At 41.1% G+C, this 19,209-nt stretch overlaps 1 protein-coding gene across 1 annotated transcript in view; it reads left to right on the forward strand.

Moving 5' to 3' along the window:
* Positions 1 to 878: 878 nt before the first annotated feature.
* The window catches only part of LOC120057446 (protein phosphatase 1E-like), a 105,093-nt gene continuing 86,762 nt past the window's right edge, over positions 879 to 19,209 (forward strand). The window contains exon 1 of the mRNA XM_039006063.1: positions 879 to 1,060. Coding sequence (XP_038861991.1) covers positions 879 to 1,060 — 182 coding nt within the window. The remainder of the gene's footprint in view (positions 1,061 to 19,209) is intronic.

Below are 19,209 nucleotides of genomic sequence, written 5' to 3' on the forward strand. Positions count from 1 at the left end.
AATACTTATGTAAACGTGATATTTCTGTTTTTTATTTGTAATACATTAGAAAAATATTCTAAACTGTTTTTTCTTTGTCATTATGGGGTATTGTGTGTAGATTTAGGGGGAGAACAATGTAATCCATTTTAGAATAAGGCTGTAACATAACAAAATGTGGAAAAAGTCAAGGGGTCTGAATACTTTCCGACTGCACTGTATGCTAATGATATTTGTTGTTAGTTACTGCACAGTGAAGGCAATTTGCCCACCTTTAAAGCTTATTTTAAAGCATGTGGTTTATTTAATCCAACTAGTATCTATTATATTGACAAGTAAATCGTGTGACCACTCTTACAATGGAACTGCATGTCCTCAAAGATGGAAGTCAGGCGGGAGGCGAGATCAGGTGGGACAATTCTAGCCAATGAGAGGGTATATACGAGTGTGAACAAAAGGCCGATATAAATTCGTTTTTTTCCCAAGTTGCCGAAATGACACGTGCATCCACTTATATCAGTGCAATCGTAACAACCTAACCATTACGACACTTCTATCCGATCAAATAAGCTTCACGTAGCAAATTAGTAATTGTTTGTTTAACAAATTCGACACTCATTGACCTCCATACAAAAATTCATCACTTTGATCTTATTTTCGCGGTGACTCTTGTACGTGCGCGTTCCCAAACCTGACGCGTCCTCCCTTTTATCAAAAAATTCCCTCCCATTTCCTATACGTTATCATCATCCACCCACCCTCTTCTGTGATTGAGCGAAAGCCTTGTTTACGCGCGCGCGTTCCCAACAGACACCAGTGGGGAGCTGTCCAGCCAGCGATTTGAAGTAGTCTTCTTGCCCGGCTACTGCTGTCTCTTGTCTGTCCAGGAATGAGAAGTGATGGCCGGCTCTGCAACAGAGGAGAAAACCTTCCGAAGGTTCTTGGAGCTCTTCCTCCGAGAGATGAGGCCACCACTCCAGGAGAACGACCCTGTCCCAATGCGCCCTTTATCGGACCTCACCTCGGCGGACGAAGTGGAAGGGGAATGCCTCGATATGTGTCTTCAGCACCTGTGCAAATAGTAAGTACCGATTTGATTTTATAAATTGTTTTGTATGAAGCTTAAACGAACGGTTTGTGGTTTGCCTTTTTGCATTACCAGTTTCAACTAGAATAGGTCAGGAATTTGGAGTCAACCTAAGTGAACGTACACTATAATTGTGTTGGCTGTAGTCTATTTTACAATAATTTGCTATGACTGATTTACGGAAACACAGTTAATATAAAATATAAGCTACCGATAGCCTGCAGTGTTTTACATTCTGTGAGCAATTTGGTTGCTACATAATTGCTCTCCGGTCAGTTTTGCCGGGTGGCCTGTGAAGCCACTTGCAATGTCCTGACATCGTCATCTCCCATGTTGCCGCTGACGTCATTGGATGGCTTATGTTGTGACATATGTAAGAGAGGAAAGACGAACTTCAAATATATTTCAGCTGTACGTCGGTTCCTCTCCTTCCATTCGTGCATCCAAGTTATTCGAGGTACCGTTAATGTGAATTCACCCTCTCTTTTTGCGTCGCACGACGTCATTTCATTCGTAGTTAGGAACTATTGGATTCCTCATATTAACCATAGCAGACTTTCCGATTCATACAGTTTAGTCGTACAGGCATGACAACAGTATGGAGGTGACACTATACACACTTTGTTCACTATTTCCTGATTTGCCTTTTTTTTAAACTCAATTTCTGTGTATTCGCAACCATCTTTAGCTCACCTGCGCTCGTGGGCGCGGGCTCCACAATAAATTCAATTCAAAGCAAAATGTGTGTGGTCATGTTTGAGCATTTTTAGATATATTACGTCACACTCGCATACATAAATAGTACATCAAACCACCGAAGAGACCGAAAAGACAATTGTGAATTTCTCAAGCATGTCGAGGATGATTGCAAATTGATGCTTGTAATTTTGACACCAACAATAAACGACACAACAAGAAGCAAACATAGCCCAGTCTAAAATAGAGCCATTTAATTGCCACTATTAAAGGCACCCAAGTGTTTGGAAATAATGAATACTTGACCTTGTAAATATGAGCTTTCAATGTATTATGTTTGCTCTGTGTTTACTTTACATAGAGCTAGGGAACTCAATGCTGAATTGGAAGTGCTGTGTTCGGTTTCGTGTCAGTAGTTTACTGAAGCTATTCCATATCATACAACAGTATTTTGATGTTCACTCCCTGCCCCATTTCAAAGACCTAATCTTGTTGTGCCAATGCCACCCATTCCGAATGTTTGGGAAGAGACTGAAGCGTTGAGATGAGTTGTTGTAGCAGTATCAGTCTGCTAGATCTGCTTTGCACAAAGAGCTTATTGTCTATGACTGTTTGTTTTATTCAAATTTGCACACAGCTCTGGATGCTGCCAGAGCCTATACTACCAGAACAGACAGTAGGCCTGGTGTTTATATATTGACAGATATTAAATGTAATTGACCCCATGGATAAGCCTACGTTTATCTAATGAGAACTCACATATTATGCATTTATTACACAAAAACAATTTCCATTTGTGGATATTTGCAGTGTTTCCCGGTTCCCTCTCTATAAAGTTATCATAGTTTGATTATTTGTTTTCCACTGTGTCATTCCTGCAGCTCTAATGATAGTATTTTTAAAGGAGAGCAATGTCTTAATATGGCACAAAGTGAGACACATTCTTACACACTGTGCTGCAAGCATCAGCTCCTGTTGTGTTTCAGCTGAATGTGTGATTATTTTGTCTCTGTTGAAGATCTAATAATAGGCCTGGGAGAGAGGTGGAGATCCCCTTTGCTGCTCTCCCTGTGTGTGTATTCGAAATGGTGGAAATGAACGCAGATGTGGATTTGTGTGTGTGTGTGTGTACGTTTGCAATGACGCCAGTGTGAATACGATTTTGTCACATTCCCATCCCTGCCTGAGAGATTATAGGCACACATTTGAAAGGTAGAGAAATCAGCTAGGTTTCACACTTATGTGGGGGGGGGGGGGGGGGGGGGGGGCATTGTGACAAGGTACACCCGGGCCAGCGTCAGCCGGCTCAGTGTGTGGATGAGACGCAACCCTCCTCTCAACCTGTCATGGCTGACACGTAATGATACTTCTGGAGGATAAAGGAATCACGACACCGAAATGGGACTGCGCTCGCTATCGTATATGTCACATTTAATGAGAACTCACTTTTGAATTTAACCAAAAAAAGTAGGGTATGATTGTCACGATTCAAAAACATTCAAGTGACAGGAATGCTTTGGCTTTGCGCACAGGAAGCCTGCGCTTATTGTCTGTCTGGATTTCTGAAACAATGTACACAAAGATCATGTACTTATGGAGCCATCAAATATAACAGTTGATCATTATCCAACCATCAAACACTAGTAAGACCATTGACCTTCATTTGAATTTGTACCTACTCTGTGATTGACAGAATATGCTGGAAGCAGCACTGTCGGAAGCAAAGTAGGACGCAGACCTCACTCAGTTATTGTTAACGAGTGGCCACCTCTGTCCCGCTACAGCAGTGCACTTCCTGGGAAGTGTGTGTGTGTGTGTGTGTGTGTGTGTGTGTGTGTGTGTGTGTGTGTGTGTGTGTGTGTGTGTGTGTGTGTGTGTGTGTGTGTGTGTGTCAGAGCAGCTGACTAATAACCTTTTATTAACAATGCTAATGATGAAAGCAGCTCGGCGTTGCAAACCCAGTCGGCTTGTGTTTGAAGCCGTCACCATCTCCTCATCTGACAAGGCACTTTGAAGCTGGGTGAACTGAGCAGCTTGTCAGGTGTTCCTTACACCCCTTAATGATGGCTGTTGACAAGGGAGTGGGAGAGAGAGGAACAAAATGGATGCAGGCATACATGTCAGCAGGCTCATTTGTCCTCACAATTCCACCATGTCATTATAAAGAAAAAATAACCACAGGAGGAGCCTATGCAATATATGCAATGCATAATTCAACACATATACTGTGGTGGCTAAAGATAGACATTACTTACTGCCTGACAACTAGTTATGTTGGAACGGCTGTAGAGGCCGTCTTGAGGATGGGTAACAATCATTAGGGGTGCATGGATAAAATCACAGGGGAAGTCAACCCCCCCCAATGCCATATTACAACCTATGTCTTGTGATAATTGCATTGTTTGCTCTACAACCTGTTAATTCATATGCCTTGCGACTGTGAAATATAGGCATAAAGGCAGAGACAATCAGAAGTCCTAGTAGCAGAATAAATTCAACCACACTTTTTTGTTTTATCACAAAACCGGATAGCAACCTCTGTCCAGTGAAGTCCACAAAGCATATTGCATGTACAGTAACAGATAGTTACATGACCTACAGCATGGTCAAGCAAGTTAATGTTTCCGACATTTTCGGACCACTAAACATCTATTGATTTAGAACCACAGAGACTTAAGAAAACAGAAGCTGCCTCCACTATTCAAACACCATTTCAACTTCAACAATTTAGTCCAATCAACATAAGCTAAATATGATGTGGATTTCTGTTTGCATGTGTGCATGCATGTTGACTCACCCTACACCAATGCCATCCTCCTCTCTTTCGTGTTGACGAAACGGTCTATCACTCTGTCATACATTACATGCTTTTATTTTTTGTTGTCCTGGGCTAACTGGCTAAAATGCTTGCTCGGTAGCCTAACTTGCATTCATGGGCAACGTTAGCTAGTTAACATTAGCCTTCTACAGTCGTGGCCAAAAGTTTTGAGAATGACACAAATATTAATTTCCACAAAGTTTGCTACTTCAGTGTCTTTAGATATTTTTGTCAAATGTTACTATGGAATACTGAAGTATAATTACAAGCATTTCATAAGTGTCAAAGGCTTTTATTGACAGTTACATGAAGTTGATGCAAAGAGTTATTGACCCTTCTTTTTCAAGACCTCTGCAATCCGCCCTGGCATGCTGTCAATTATCTTCTGGGCCACATCCTGACTGATGGCAGCCCATTCTTGCATAATCAATGCTTGGAGTTTGTGGGTTTTTGTTTGTCCACCCGCCTCTTGAGGATTGACCACACGTTCTCAATGGGATTAAGGTCTGGGGAGTTTCCTGGCCATGGACCCAAAATATCAATGTTTTGTTCCCCGAGACACTTAGTTATCACTTTTGCCTTATGGCAAGGTGCTCCATCATGCTGGAAAAGGCATTGTTCGTCACCAAACTGTTCCTGGATGGTTGGGAGAAGTTGCTCTCGGAGGATGTGTTGGTACCATTCTTTATTCATGGCTGTGTTCTTAGGCAAAATTGTGAGTGAGCCCACTCCCTTGGCTGAGAAGCAACCTCACACATGAATGGTCTCAGGATGCTTTACTGTTGGCATGACACAGGACTGATGTTGGGGCGCTCACCTTGTCTTCTCCGGACAAGCTTTTGATTGAGGTGCAATCTTACTGGCAGCAATATCCTTGCCTGTGAAGCCCTTTTTGTGCAAAGCAATGATGACGGCACGTGTTTCCCTGCAGGTAACCTGGGTTGACAGAGGAAGAACAATGATTCCAAGGACTACCCTCCTTTTGAAGCTTCCAGTCTGTTATTGAAACTCAATCAGCATGACAGAGTGATCTCCAGCCTTGTCCTCGTCAACACTCACACCTGTGTTAACGAGATAATCACTGACATGATGTCAGCTGGTCCTTTTGTGGCAGGGCTGAAATGCAGTGGAAATGTTTTTGGGGGATTCAGTTCATTTGCATGGCAAAGAGGGACTTTGCAATTAATTGCAATTCATCTGATCACTCTTCATAACATTCTGGAGTATATGCAAATTGCCAGCATACAAACTGAGGCAGCAGACTTTGTGAAAATAAAATGTATCCCCAATTTGGTGGTATCCAATTGTTAGTAGTTACTGTCTTGTCTCATCGCTACAACTCCCGTACGGGCTCGGGAGAGACAAAGGTCGAGAGCCATACGTCCTCCGAAACACAACCCAACCAAGCCGCACTGCTTCTTAACACAGCGCGCCGGTCCGCCACAGGAGTCGCTAGTGCGCGATGAGACAAGGATATCCCTACCGGCCAAACCCTCCATAACCCGGACGAGGCTAGGCCAATTGTGCGTCGCCCCATGGACCTCCCGGTCGCGGCCGGCTGCGACAGAGCCTGGGCTCGAACCCAGAGTCTCTGTTGGCACAGCTAGCACTGCGATGCAGTGCCTTAGACCACTGCGCCACCCGGGAGGCCCTTGAAAATTTATATTTGTGTCATTCTCAAAACTTTTGGCCACGACTGTACATCTAGCTACATATTGAACTTCCATCCTATCAGGCCAGAGGCACAACAAGTTCTGAATTATTGGTTGGATCAGAATCGCTGTTATAATCTTTGGCCAGTCCGGAGAATTAAGTAAAACCAGGAAAAACAGAAGTCCAAATCCCTATCTCCATTCCTGGAGAATTTAGGAAAGGGCCAATTTTAGCTAGCTGGCCACTGGAGGACAACAACACAATGAGATGCAATAATTCAGGTTTTTCTGTCTGATCTATGCTCTCAATGGGATTTGATAGGAGTGAAGGCCAGCATCCTGGTGTTGCCTCTTCACTGTTGACGTTGAGACTGGTGTTTTGCGGGTACTATTTAATGAAGCTGCCAGTTGAGGACTTGTGAGGCGTCTGTTTCTCCAACTAGACACTCTAATGTACTTGTCCTCTTGCTCAGTTGTGCACCGGGGCCTCTTTCTATTCTGGTTAGAGCCAGTTTGCGCTGTTCTGTGAAGGGAGTAGTACACAGCGTTGTACGAGATCTTCAGTTTCTTGGCAATTTCTCGCATGAAATAGCCTTAATTTCTCAGAACAAGAATAGACTGATGAGTTTCAGAAGAAAATCCTTTGTTTCTGGCCATTTTGAGCCTGTAATGAAACCCACAAATGCTGATGCTCCAGATACTCAACTAGTCTAAGGAACACAGGAGTGATGGTTGCTGATAATGGGCCTCTGTACGCATATGTAGATATTCCATTAAAAAAAAATCTGCCGTTTCCAGCTACAATAGTAATTTGCAACATTAACAATGTCTACACTATTTCTGATCAAAAAAAATTATTTTAATGGACAAAAAATGTGCTTTTCTTTCAAAAACTAGGACATTTCTAAGTGACCCCAAACTTTTGAACGGTAGTGTACATTCACCCTCTTGCGAATAGAAGTAAAATTATGAAACGCAGAGAGCCTAAATATAAATTATTTTCTTCCCTTGGCATCAATGAATACACGCCACTGGTAACAATAGAGGGATGGATGGATAGAGGAGGGCCATGACTTGGTTTCAATCCCAATGCCCCCCTTAGGCCTCCCCGTCCAATACCCCCCTTAGCCCTGAGTGTCTCTCGGTGGGGGAATGTTCCTCCAAACGGATCAACTAATGGTAGGGAGAAATAATAAATAACCCTATGAAATTGGACATCGCTGCATCACTCACGATCAGTAGAAGCCACCAAGGCATTGCCTATACCACGCAATTCATTGACGACGACCCTTGTGTTTTCACAATGCCCTGTACTGGCGGCAGTAATAACTTTCCTTGTATTTCTCATGCAACAAATACGTACTTACCATATGAGCAACAAATGAGAACTGCAAAACAACAATGTGCTCGTAATGTGCCCATCCTCTGGCTGTAGTTCAATGTGGAGTAGTACTGAAGCAGGACTTTCATTCCATAATAGCGGTTTGACATGTAAAAGTTGCATTTCCTTCACGCAGTAATTTTCTGCAATTTCTTGAGGATTCATGATTAACCAGTGGAAGCAATTAAAACTCTTGTTCTGAGATGTGTGTGTGTGTGTGTATATATATATATATATATATATATATATATATATATACACCAAACGTTTTAGGGTCAATAAACAGATCGGCTGCATAGCTACGCATCCATAAGCATACTGGTATTTTTATCCTCCACTAAGCAAGAAAAAAGTTAGCTACATTACTTCAGCTTTATTGCCTGACAAATATCTGCAATCTCTAACATTAAAATTACTACAATAAAGAACAATGACAAGTGATTGACTTAGATTTTTTTATGAACTATAAGGCATGCATACAAAATATTTTATACAATTTGCAGATGATGCTTTAGCTAGATTATTTACATCCACTGGGTTTCACAAGATGACAGCCTGGTTTGCTAGAGTCCCTAAAACATTAAACAACACGTATTACTAAATGTATAGCTATCTGGCTAATGTCAGCTTGTAAATAGCTATTTTTGTAAATTAACTTATGACAAAAATATGCATAATTGTTTGACTACAAACATGCCTCAACTGTATTTTTTTGTTGTCGCATGATTCATATTAAGTTTTACTTACATTTGCTTCCATCCTAGTACTTTTGTCAGCCATTATTCTAGAAACTCGCCAGGGTTGGTTCATAGAGCTTCATGGGAGTTTTGGGAAACACTTGATAGAAAGTCTGCGTCTCAATTCGCTTCGTTTGGAGGGCAGACTAGAAGGCTGAAAAGGCACTACACCTCGCTCAAAGTTGAATTGGGATACCACTCCGACTTGATGGGGCTTGCGGGATCGCGCAAAACAGAGGGGGAGGGCTAGGAGTGGGGTGGGGGTTTGTGTATTGGGATTGAGCCTAAGCCTCCTCCTTCCCCATTCCCTCCACTCTCTTGTCTCCTGCTGCCCCCGGTACCCCCACTGGGAGGGCTGATGGACAGTAATTGAGAGGAGAGCTCTCCTAAACTTAATTAAACAGGCACGTCTCACACAGCTGTAAACAACCATGCGTACATCCGGATTCCTCCAAGAAATGCATTCGCGAGCGCGCGCACACACACACACAGTTTGCTTCTGTACAGTGCTGGAGTAACAGTGTGTGGTGTTGGAAGCGCTGCAACTGACAGCTGCGTTAATGAGCACTGCTGTGCGACCGGATTGGACATCAGAAGAGCAGGGGAGACATTTGCATGTTTCACACTTGACTACATCTCCTCATTCATAATGCAACAGGAAGAGGGGGGCTCATCTGTTCCCTCACCCAAAGTGCCTCAGTCCTAATGGACTACCACAGCGTCGCAGAGTTGTACTGGATCAAGCGTGGTTTTCCATTCACATCTTAATAACTACAATGTAATTACAATGTTAGTGCAATCTTGCAGTTGTTCAGGATTAATGAGACAACTGTAATCAGGCCTACAATTTCTGCATCTCACAAAAGACTGATGAGATGCTCTGTTTCCGAATGATCAATTCCACTCATTTTTCAGCTCTCACATCAAATAGTGCTTTACATGAAAACTAATAATGTATTTATGCACTAGAGCACCCTGATGAAATTGTCCTGTTCATTTTTTGTGTCAAGCCAAAGTCTGGCTAAGAGCTTTTTGGCATCGAATTAGAGCGTGATTGTTCTTCAGCAACATTGACAGCAGCTGCTCCCAAAACACACACGCACAAAATAATTAGATGGAGATTTTACAGAAGACACATTGCAGGCATCTGGTTTAGAGAGAGAGAAAGAAGGAATCCGTCAGCCTCCCTCATTTGTCATAAATCTCGAGACGAGCAGTGGCGATCTGTCATTCAGGGCAGGTGAGAGCCTCACCTGTTTTTTTTGTTGCCTGTTTTTTGCATGTTATTTTGGTAATAATTAGTGTCCACATATCAGTTGGTTAACAATATAAAAACACATTTATTGAGTGAATAAAGCCTCATACAAACATGGTCTCTTTCTTGCTTTCTTGAGTAAGGCAGCTCCAAAATACAGGTGTTTCAGCCTAGCTCTGCTTTCTGTAGGCGTTGGTAATCTTCTCTAGTTGCACCGTGATTGGCTCAGTGTACTGTCACTCATGGGGACACTACGTCACCGCAGAATCTACAGGGAGAGCTAGAAAGTTCAAGCCCCCTTGGGTGCTGCAATAGATTTACATTAGAAGTGCTCATCCAAGAAGGCTCAAGGTCATTGGCCACAGATAAAATGATGTAAAATCACATTATATCTACCGTAGCTTTGATTGGACTGATTATGTCAGCATCATTGAATTGAATTTATTTTGGGTAAAATACATCTACAACAAAATGTACAATGTGGACCCAGAGGATATCACTTGAAAGTATTAATTAAAACGCTTGTTTCCAAAGTGGACCTCGATGGTAAAAACAACAACACATATAATGATTAAAAGACAAGACAAAATTATAAACCACCATAAATACATTCATTTATATTGACATCCTAAAAAGTGGCACTATTCACTGCACTTCTCCCTAACCTTAAAAATCAACCATTTTCATTTCACACTAAAACAATCTATTCATTGCACATCATACCCATCATTCAAATAAATACACCTGACCAGCAGTAGGGGGCACAAGGGGCAGTGGTGTGGTTTCTCTTACTTAGATAACATTGTCCAAATTAAAACCTTTCCCTGCTTTTTAAAGCTATTTCTACTTTTTCTTTGCTTGATCTCCAGGGGGAGGCTATTCCATAGACAAATGCCTGTATAGAAAAACGTGCTCCTCGCAGTACTTTTAACTGTTGGTATTTTACAAGACACGGCAACTACTGTAGCTATCTAGTCAACTTGCTAGCTTCTTCAGTGGACGTTGAACACAATTTCTACCGACAAATGTGTTCAATTACAGCCATGTTATCAAAGGGTTGGTATTGTAACTGTGTTGGTTATAGACCATATCAATGTGGTTTTTCATATAACCAGGGGCACGATCATTTAAGATGTCAAACATATGATTAAGTTTAAGTTGGTCCACTCTGGACTCCAAAGGAAACAAGCCCACCTACCGGAACTCCAGTACCCCTATGTGGATCCTATGGGACATTCAGCATATACCTGAAAACATTATTTTCATTGACCTGCATCATCTTTTCCAGCTTTTTTGATAGCTCTCAATACCAAGCAGAGCATGCATGATCAAAATGACACTGAATCAAGGTTGAGACTAGCAGTTTCTTAACTTTGATGTTAAAATATCTAGCATTAGGATATAAACATTTCAATTTATTCACCATTTTAGAAAGAATTTGGCAGCAATCAGGTCTCCAAAAAGGCACTGATCTAGGGACACACCAAGATAAGTTAGATTCAATATCCTTGCCTGCACAGTTTGCCTTTATCTTGTCAGCCCTAAACAATCTACGTTTTGTTCCAAACAAAATCGATTCAGTTTTTCCCAAATGTAGTGACCATTTTTTGCCAGTTAACCAATCTCTAACAAAATGGAATTCCTTACTCAGGGTCTCCTCTATGTAAACTGTATCCTTCCCTGATACCAGTATGGCTGAGTCATCAGCATAAAGCAGGAGTTTGCACTTTACTGTATCTGGCATATCATTAACATATATAAGAAATAAGAGAGGCCCTAAAATTGATCCCTGCGGTATTCCACAGGATGTTTCTTTGGCCTCTGACAGAACATCACCAACATTACATACTTGTGTTCTGTTGGTCAGATAAGACCTAAACCAATTAACTGCTACAACATTTAGACCCATGCATTTCAGTTTCATCAGGAGAATATCATGGTCCACAGTGTCAAAAGCTTTCTGCAAGTCTAACATGACCCTACCTGTATAGTTCCTCTTCCCACTTTCCTGCTTGATGTGGTCAAAAAGGTGGTTAAGGCAAGTATTAGTGGAATGAGCTGTTCTAAAGCCAGATTGGAATTCATAAAGTAGTTTGTGCTCGAAGGTATCCCTCAAGTTGGTTAAAAACTAATCTCTCAACAACTTTGGATAAGGTGCTGAGGATCGACACAGGCCTATAGTTTCCTTCATATGTTTTTCTGCTCTTGTGGAGCGGAACCACCCGGGCTGTTTTGAGATCATTGGGAAATGTTCCACTACTAATAGAAAGGTTTACAATATGCGTTATCATTTTAGCTGTAACACATGCACTATCCTTTATGAATCTTGCAGGAAGGTTATCCAGCCCAGTTGCTTTGTTTGTGCTCATTAAGCATAGTAGATTGGAAACTTTGTCCTCTGTTACCATGCACAGCTCAAACAAATAATTAGTGATACCTTTGCTATGGTAAAAGTTGTTCATGAAAGACTGGCCATAGTGTCCAGAGCAGGTCGGTAACTTCTTAACCAGAGACAAGGCTATAGTGGTAAAAAATGTGTTAAAATAATTTGCAACCTTTTCCTGGTCATTGCATAAAACATCAATATCCAGGCCAATACTACAGGATTTTAACTTTCTGTTTTTGAGCCAATGTCCTTTAAATGTTCCACAGTTTACAAGGCTGATGTAAGTTGTCATTAACAGCGTCTTTGTAATGTTGGGATTTGGCCTTATCCATTTTGTATTTTGCCTGGTTTCTACAGTTAATATAACCTTCATAATCTTGTTGAAGATTTGTTCTTCTGAATCTGGCCAGGTAGCAATCCCTTTTCCTTATGAGGTCTAAGATCTCGGAAGTGATCAATTTCACTGACCGCTGTTTGATTTGAATTTGTTTCATCGGAGATAGAGGGAACTCGGGAAAAAACGAGCTCCGACTGGGAAAATACATGTAACCTCCTCACCAGGCTTGAATTTGACTCTCACGATATTACTTTACTTAGAATATCTCAACAGCATGGGATATTAGGTGAGAAGGACATCTCCAATAAAAATCCCTATTGTAAACTCGCTAGGGTGATGACAACTAGGGTATTAACTTCAGATAGAATGATTCGAGATTTTTGTTATTATATAAGGATATGCTTTTCCATGCATTAAATGACCACCAATGCAACAGACATAAGGTTCAAGATGTATATTACCACATTTTCAATGTACCACATCAAAAGAAATGAAAATAATAAACCCCAATTTTTCACAACCCATATCCAAATGACTTGCAAGCTTGGTTAAACCCGATGGCACGCGTTGGAGCTTAAAAAGATTGACAACATTCATGAAGTCCCAAAGCACCCCACCGTTGTGGTTACTCACTACTCGTAGATATTTCTTCAGCGAAGTATAGCAGTTCCGTGCAGGTGTCCTCACAAGATCCACAGCAAGCACAGCTATCAATGCAGACACTACTCCTTAGCAGCAACAGATATCCCATGGAAACATGAACTCGTTAATCTTCCACAAGCAATTCTCTCCAGGTCTCGCACGATGCTAGGCTAACCTCGAGCTGTCAAATACCTCCATGATGAGACGGTAGCTTCAGTCTCTACTAAGTCTTTCTTAACAAAATAAAAATAACTCTTATAAAATCAAATCAGTATTTCCCTTCAAAACTCAGTAGATATGGGTTTTGTTCTATTTTTATTGTCTTCTTTCATAGTTTTTCTTCACCAACACTGATAATGTCTCTCCATCTCTCAACATCTCGCCCTCTTTTTTCAAATTCTCTTTCTCAAAGTCCTCAGCTTAACCAGGTCAACTCTCCCATTGGCCACAGCTAACAAGCTACCTTATTGGTCAAAACTTAAACTTAAAAGTAAACCAACCTATTCACTTGTACATTTAAATAAATATTTCTTAAAAATAAATGCAAAAATGACATTACAATTCAGGAGCAATTCGATCACCTTTTTAATCTAATACCAATTAATTATAACAAATAAACTCCATAATTGGTTTTAACAAGGGTATTACATACAATTTGAATGGTCATCCAACTCGGGAACTCTGGCCTCTTTCTGAAGATCACTGACGTCATGATTCAACCTTGTTTTTTTCCGAGTTCCCAGTTGTCTTGAAAGCACCACAAATCCAGTGAATGCCAGACTTTGATGTAAAGGATGGCAAAATTTGCCCAGAAGGACGACCACCGTGCCGCCTTCCTGTTCAAGTGAGCACAGCACAACGGTGAGTCCAAAAATGTCTTGTATGATCTGCATAAATAATGTAATATGCCAGGGACATATGTATACTGTAGCTAAGAAAGTAATACTAAGTGTATGTTGTGTAGTAAGCTCACCCTAATAATTTGGTCCCTTTCCCCTTAAGAACTTAGTCTACTGTTCTGACTTGGTGGTGCACATGTACGTAGCCTAGAGCCTGTTTTAGAGAAATGTCATCATTGAATATTGTAAGAGCTTTCTTTGTCTGCTTATATGCCCCCTTTATTTATCCTACGGTTCTGACTTGGTGTACAGGAAGAATACTGTAAGAACGGCCCATGTTCTGAATTCTGTAGTTGTACATTTCAAAAGTGCTGAACAAATGGTTGTATTGACTACGTACATCTTAGCTCGCTTATTAATGTCTTAATCGAAGTTACAGATTGCCTCTTATCCGCTCATCGTTCCCTTATGCCATAGTTTGTACATCTCAATTGTTATAGGCATATTGCTTATGTAGGTCTATCTCATTAGTATCTTATTCATCATTTTAGGCAATGTTGCAATAATTTAATTGTTTTGCTTACTTTGTGTATTATAATTAGCTCATGTGCTTTTCTTGAAGAGGGGGAGATACTATATAATGTTGTTGGGTCTGTAACCATGTTTGCCAGTGACATTCTCATCCCATTCAAATATTTGTTTTCAACAAAAAGTTCAGTAATAGACCCATGTAATAGACAGTAATATACCCAGTAATAGACCCAATTCCAGTTGATATTGCGAGGGTTGTTTTGTTTGCGGAATGCGCTGTCTGTGCAGCAGTATATTGTATATAAAAGTGGATCCTCATGATTGTATTTCCTTCCTTTTTAGACCACATAGGCCTAATAAAATACTTAAAATGGTAGGCTTACCGAGTGTCTCTGTTTGTCTGTGTGAGTGTGTGTGGTGACTTAAAGAAGAGTAAAGTTAAGGCCTCAACATCTTGCTGAATTTATCTGAACTAACATCTATCTGAATTTCTGTCAGTGTCCATTTTTAAAGTGCTGAAGGAATAGGCCTACCTCATCGCAGCTCGTTTGCTTGCACTTGCTTTTTACTTAAAGCTAAGTGTTAATGATATAAGAATAAACATTATGAATTTACTGAACATAAATGTAATGTGTGTATGGTTCGAGTTATTGAATTTATTTAAACCCCTAAATTACCCTCAAGTTTTACTGATAGACTTATAGGCCTACCAACTTACAGACTGGGGCGCTAGAGAAGTTGATCCCAGTGAGAATTGGTGGATAAAAGCGACCAAATCATTTGACCTCAACAAACCACAAATCAATAGAGTGAGATCATGACACATTACCTCAGCAGAGAGAGGTCATTAGTACCTGTGATTTCCAACCAGGGTTAATCTCCACTACACTCTTTTCTAATTAAGGCAGATGCATTGCTTAATGGGAGTGATAAATCAAAGCAACGAAGCATTAGTGGTCATGCTAGGCTATGTCATACCTTGACCCATAGCACGAGTTCAGCAATGTTGCGCAATCAATAAGATCTTATGTAATGTGTTCTTAGTATGCTGTAACACTGTTTTTCTATATCCTTTAAAAAAAGAGAGATACTGTGCACAGGCACAGCAGTTCAGGCCTGTTGAATCCTAGTCATGACTTGCCCAGGAAACAGGTGGTAGAAGTGAACACGTCTCCTCAATGCCTTTCCTTTGTAGCCAAAGGCAGAATTAACTGTTTTTTTGCACTTGCAATTGATGCTGCTCAATTTAGAATTCCCCACTAGGCTAAACAAGGGCTAGAGAGAGCCAGAGAAAAAGGCTCCGTAAGGATTCACAAGTCATTACTTACAAATCAGTGAAGGCGTCCTCTGCTTACTGTATATATACTGCCATTAATGATCGTGTTCCTCCGAGGCCGATATTAATTAGGACTTCATACCTTCTGTCTTCATGCAGGATTGGGGTTATCAATGAGTCTGGGGGGGAGAAGTTTTTGTCTGCTGTGTTGTAGCTCCTAGAGAACAGTGTCCCTCTGCCTAAAGGGAGCTGTGTTCTCTTTTTCAGACCACTGAAGGTCTCTGACTCTGTGCCTTTCTCTGCCATAGACATTAAAACAAGTAGATGGTGATAGGAATACGTGGATGACGTCAGCGCTATGGAAAACTCCTGATGGTGCATGAAAACGGGAAGTATTTGAAGCATTCCATATTTCTGAATGGCACCAGAAATGTATAAGGATCATGGTGAAAGTGGCCGTAACTAGCAAAATATCATGGGAAACGTAGTTGTTTTCATCCTGCCTGAGAAAGTCAACCCAACTTTTGTTTTAATGTCTATGGTATGAGGGCGCGAGCCTCCTCGTTGGTCTCTGTCAGAACGTGGTCATGTGTGACAATGTGTAGCAAACGTTAAAATAATTCACTGTGGGGATCAAACTTGATCATAATAAACACTTTTTAGAGCCCAAAACGTCCATCAAATGTTTTGGGGTTTCTAGGCCAGACCAGGGCTTTTGGCACTGCTAGGCTGCTATACTGTAGCCGACCAGCAGAGCTCGTGATTTCACGCTCCAGACTGGACACTGGGGGCCTGCTCTTGTCTCTCTGACACTAGTGAGGTCTCTGTGCTTTGCTTTGCCAACACTTACACTGACCAAAAATATAAACGCAACATGCAACAATTTCAAAGATTTTACAATTTTCAAAGAGTTCATTTTAGGAAATCCGTCAATTGAAATAAATTCATTAGGCCTTAAGCTATGGATTTCACATGACTGAGGTGACCATTAGACTGAATTTGTTTGAGGGGACAACTGTTTTTTTTTTTTTTTTTCACAATTTACCACTCTCACATGCTCATTTCTGCCCAATATAAACCAACGATGTACCTACCTTTTTGTAGCATTTCTGACAATGCTAACATCTTTTCAGCCGAATCTGAATTCTTAAACCGGGTTCAACTCGGTTGATGCACAACAGTAGCAGTTAGCTCGTAGAAGGCTAGCAGTTGTACTGTAGCTAGCTAGATAACACCAATTAGATGAGAAGCAAAAGGAAGGTAGCTAGCTAGCTAGCTAGCTAGCTATGTATATTTTGCTATGGAAGGTTTTTCATATGGGTGAAGTCATCTGTGTAAACTGCTGACCTGGACACTTGGGTGTAATCAGTACGCTCCCTCCACTGTCAATGCCATTCTTGTCATTATAATCCAAATTTGCGCTGACCTGATCAACACAGTGTCAGGTTATTTTTCAATCTGTTCCCGAAAACCTGAAGTTACCAACAACGATGAGACAGCCTACAGGGAGAAGGTGAGGGCTCTGGGAGTGGGGTGCCTGGAAAATAACCTCTCACTCATTGTCAAAAAAACTAAGGAGATGATCGTGGACTTCAGGAAACAGCAGAGGGAGCACTCCCCATCCACATCGATGGGACTGCAGCTTCAAGTTCCTCGCTGTACACATCACTGACAAACTGAAATGGTTCACCCACACAGACAGTGTGGTGAAGAAGGCGCAACAGCACCTCATCAACCTCAGGAGGCTAAAGAAATTTGGCTTAACACCTAAAATCCTCACAAACTTTAACAGATGCATAATTGAGAGCATCCTGTCGGGCTGTATCGCCGCCTGGTACGGTAACTGCACTGCCCACAACTGCAAAGCTCTCCAGAGGGTGGTGCGGTCTGCCCAACGCATTACCGGGGGCAAACTTCCCATCCTCCTGGACACCTACAGCACCCGATGCCATAGGAAGGCCAAAAAGATCAAGGACATCAACCACCCGAGCCACTGCCTGTTCACCTCGCTATCATCTAGAAGGCGAGGTCAGTACAGGTGCATCAAACTGGGAACGAGAGGCTGAAAACAGCTTCTATCTCAAGGCCATCAGACTGCTAAATAGCCATCACTAGCACATCAGAGGAGGTTGCCTATAAACATAGATTAGGAATCACTGGCCATACTGTACTCCATACTATTCTACGCTATCTTAGTCACTTTAATTGTGTGTAAATATCTTAGTCAAATGCTGCTCTGTCATATATGTATATATTCTTAATCCATTCCTTACTTAGATTTACGTGTATTTTGGGTATATGTTGTGAAACTGTTAGATATTACTTGTTAGATATTACTGCACTGTCGGAGCTAGAAGCACAAACATTTCGCTACACCCGCAATAACATCTGCTAAACACGTGTATATGACCAATAAATTAGATTTTTTATTTTTTATTTGATACAATCATAATGATTATTGCTTGCTTGCTCGACCTGTGCTCAGTCAAAAGAAACCCCATGTTTGCTAACTTGGTTACCTATGTGATCAAATAAAACTGTTTAACACAACTGTTTTAGACAATTTTTTTAACCAAGCAAGATAAATAAACATTCTCTCAGTACTGAGTGAATAAACAAAAACATTTTGGAATGAACCCGTGCTGTTATCACCAGACTGTCCATTTAAATAGTGTCAAGTTGACATATCTATTACAGGGTTCGTAGCGTAATGGTTGGTGTCATCGCCCTGGGACTTGAAGGTCCTGGGTTTGACTAACGGGATATTGTGACAGTTCTCTTTTGTATAAAAAATGTGAAAATTTGCTGTTTTTGATTGCCCCGTACTTTTCCCGAAACAGACGCACGGTGTGTGCTTATTTTCATTTATTAGGTGTCTCGTAAAATAGCCTTTTGGATTCGTTGGGCATTGTTGATTGGCAAGGGACAGGCAGTGTTGTGTACTAGTGCTTCCGTCTTGCTACTACGGAGGTGAGAACGTGGAGAGACCAGCTCTCAAACTCTCAAGGAAGATATTGTTGCCCTCATCTGCCAGATGCACGCCATCCCTATGGTACAAATGCACACGATAAGTTGCACAGGTTGTGAACGTTTCTCCTTCTCAGGCGCCACTTTGTCATTTGAGAGGTTAAGAAATTTGTCAACCTGGCCCACGTGGAGCTGACAAACGACTTAAGCTTATTCATATGCACACAGTACATCGCACACTATCAGTAGCCCTTATGTATGTTCTGTTACAAATGCTGTGAGTACTCCCATCTGTTTTCATATGTATATTGTCATTTATAAATGTGGGAATGTGTGCTCTTTTACTATAGTTGAACAGCTGTGTACAGCATTATTAAGAACATTTGTAGCTGGAGCACCTATCTAATGTCAGATTTGTAAATATGTATTCTTAAGTGTTTTGTACTTGTCGAATGACTTTGTATTTTACATGTGTTTCTCAGAAGTTTATCATTTGTCAGTGTTTATATCAGGAGTTACCAAAATTACTATTGACAAGCCTATGCAGGCTTTTTGTTCAAGCCCAGTGTTACCACACCTGATTCTACTACTCAGCTGTTCATCAAGACCTCAGCTGTTCATCAAGA

This window comes from Salvelinus namaycush, chromosome 12, assembly GCF_016432855.1.
Source record: "Salvelinus namaycush isolate Seneca chromosome 12, SaNama_1.0, whole genome shotgun sequence".
Lineage (NCBI taxonomy): Eukaryota > Metazoa > Chordata > Actinopteri > Salmoniformes > Salmonidae > Salvelinus > Salvelinus namaycush.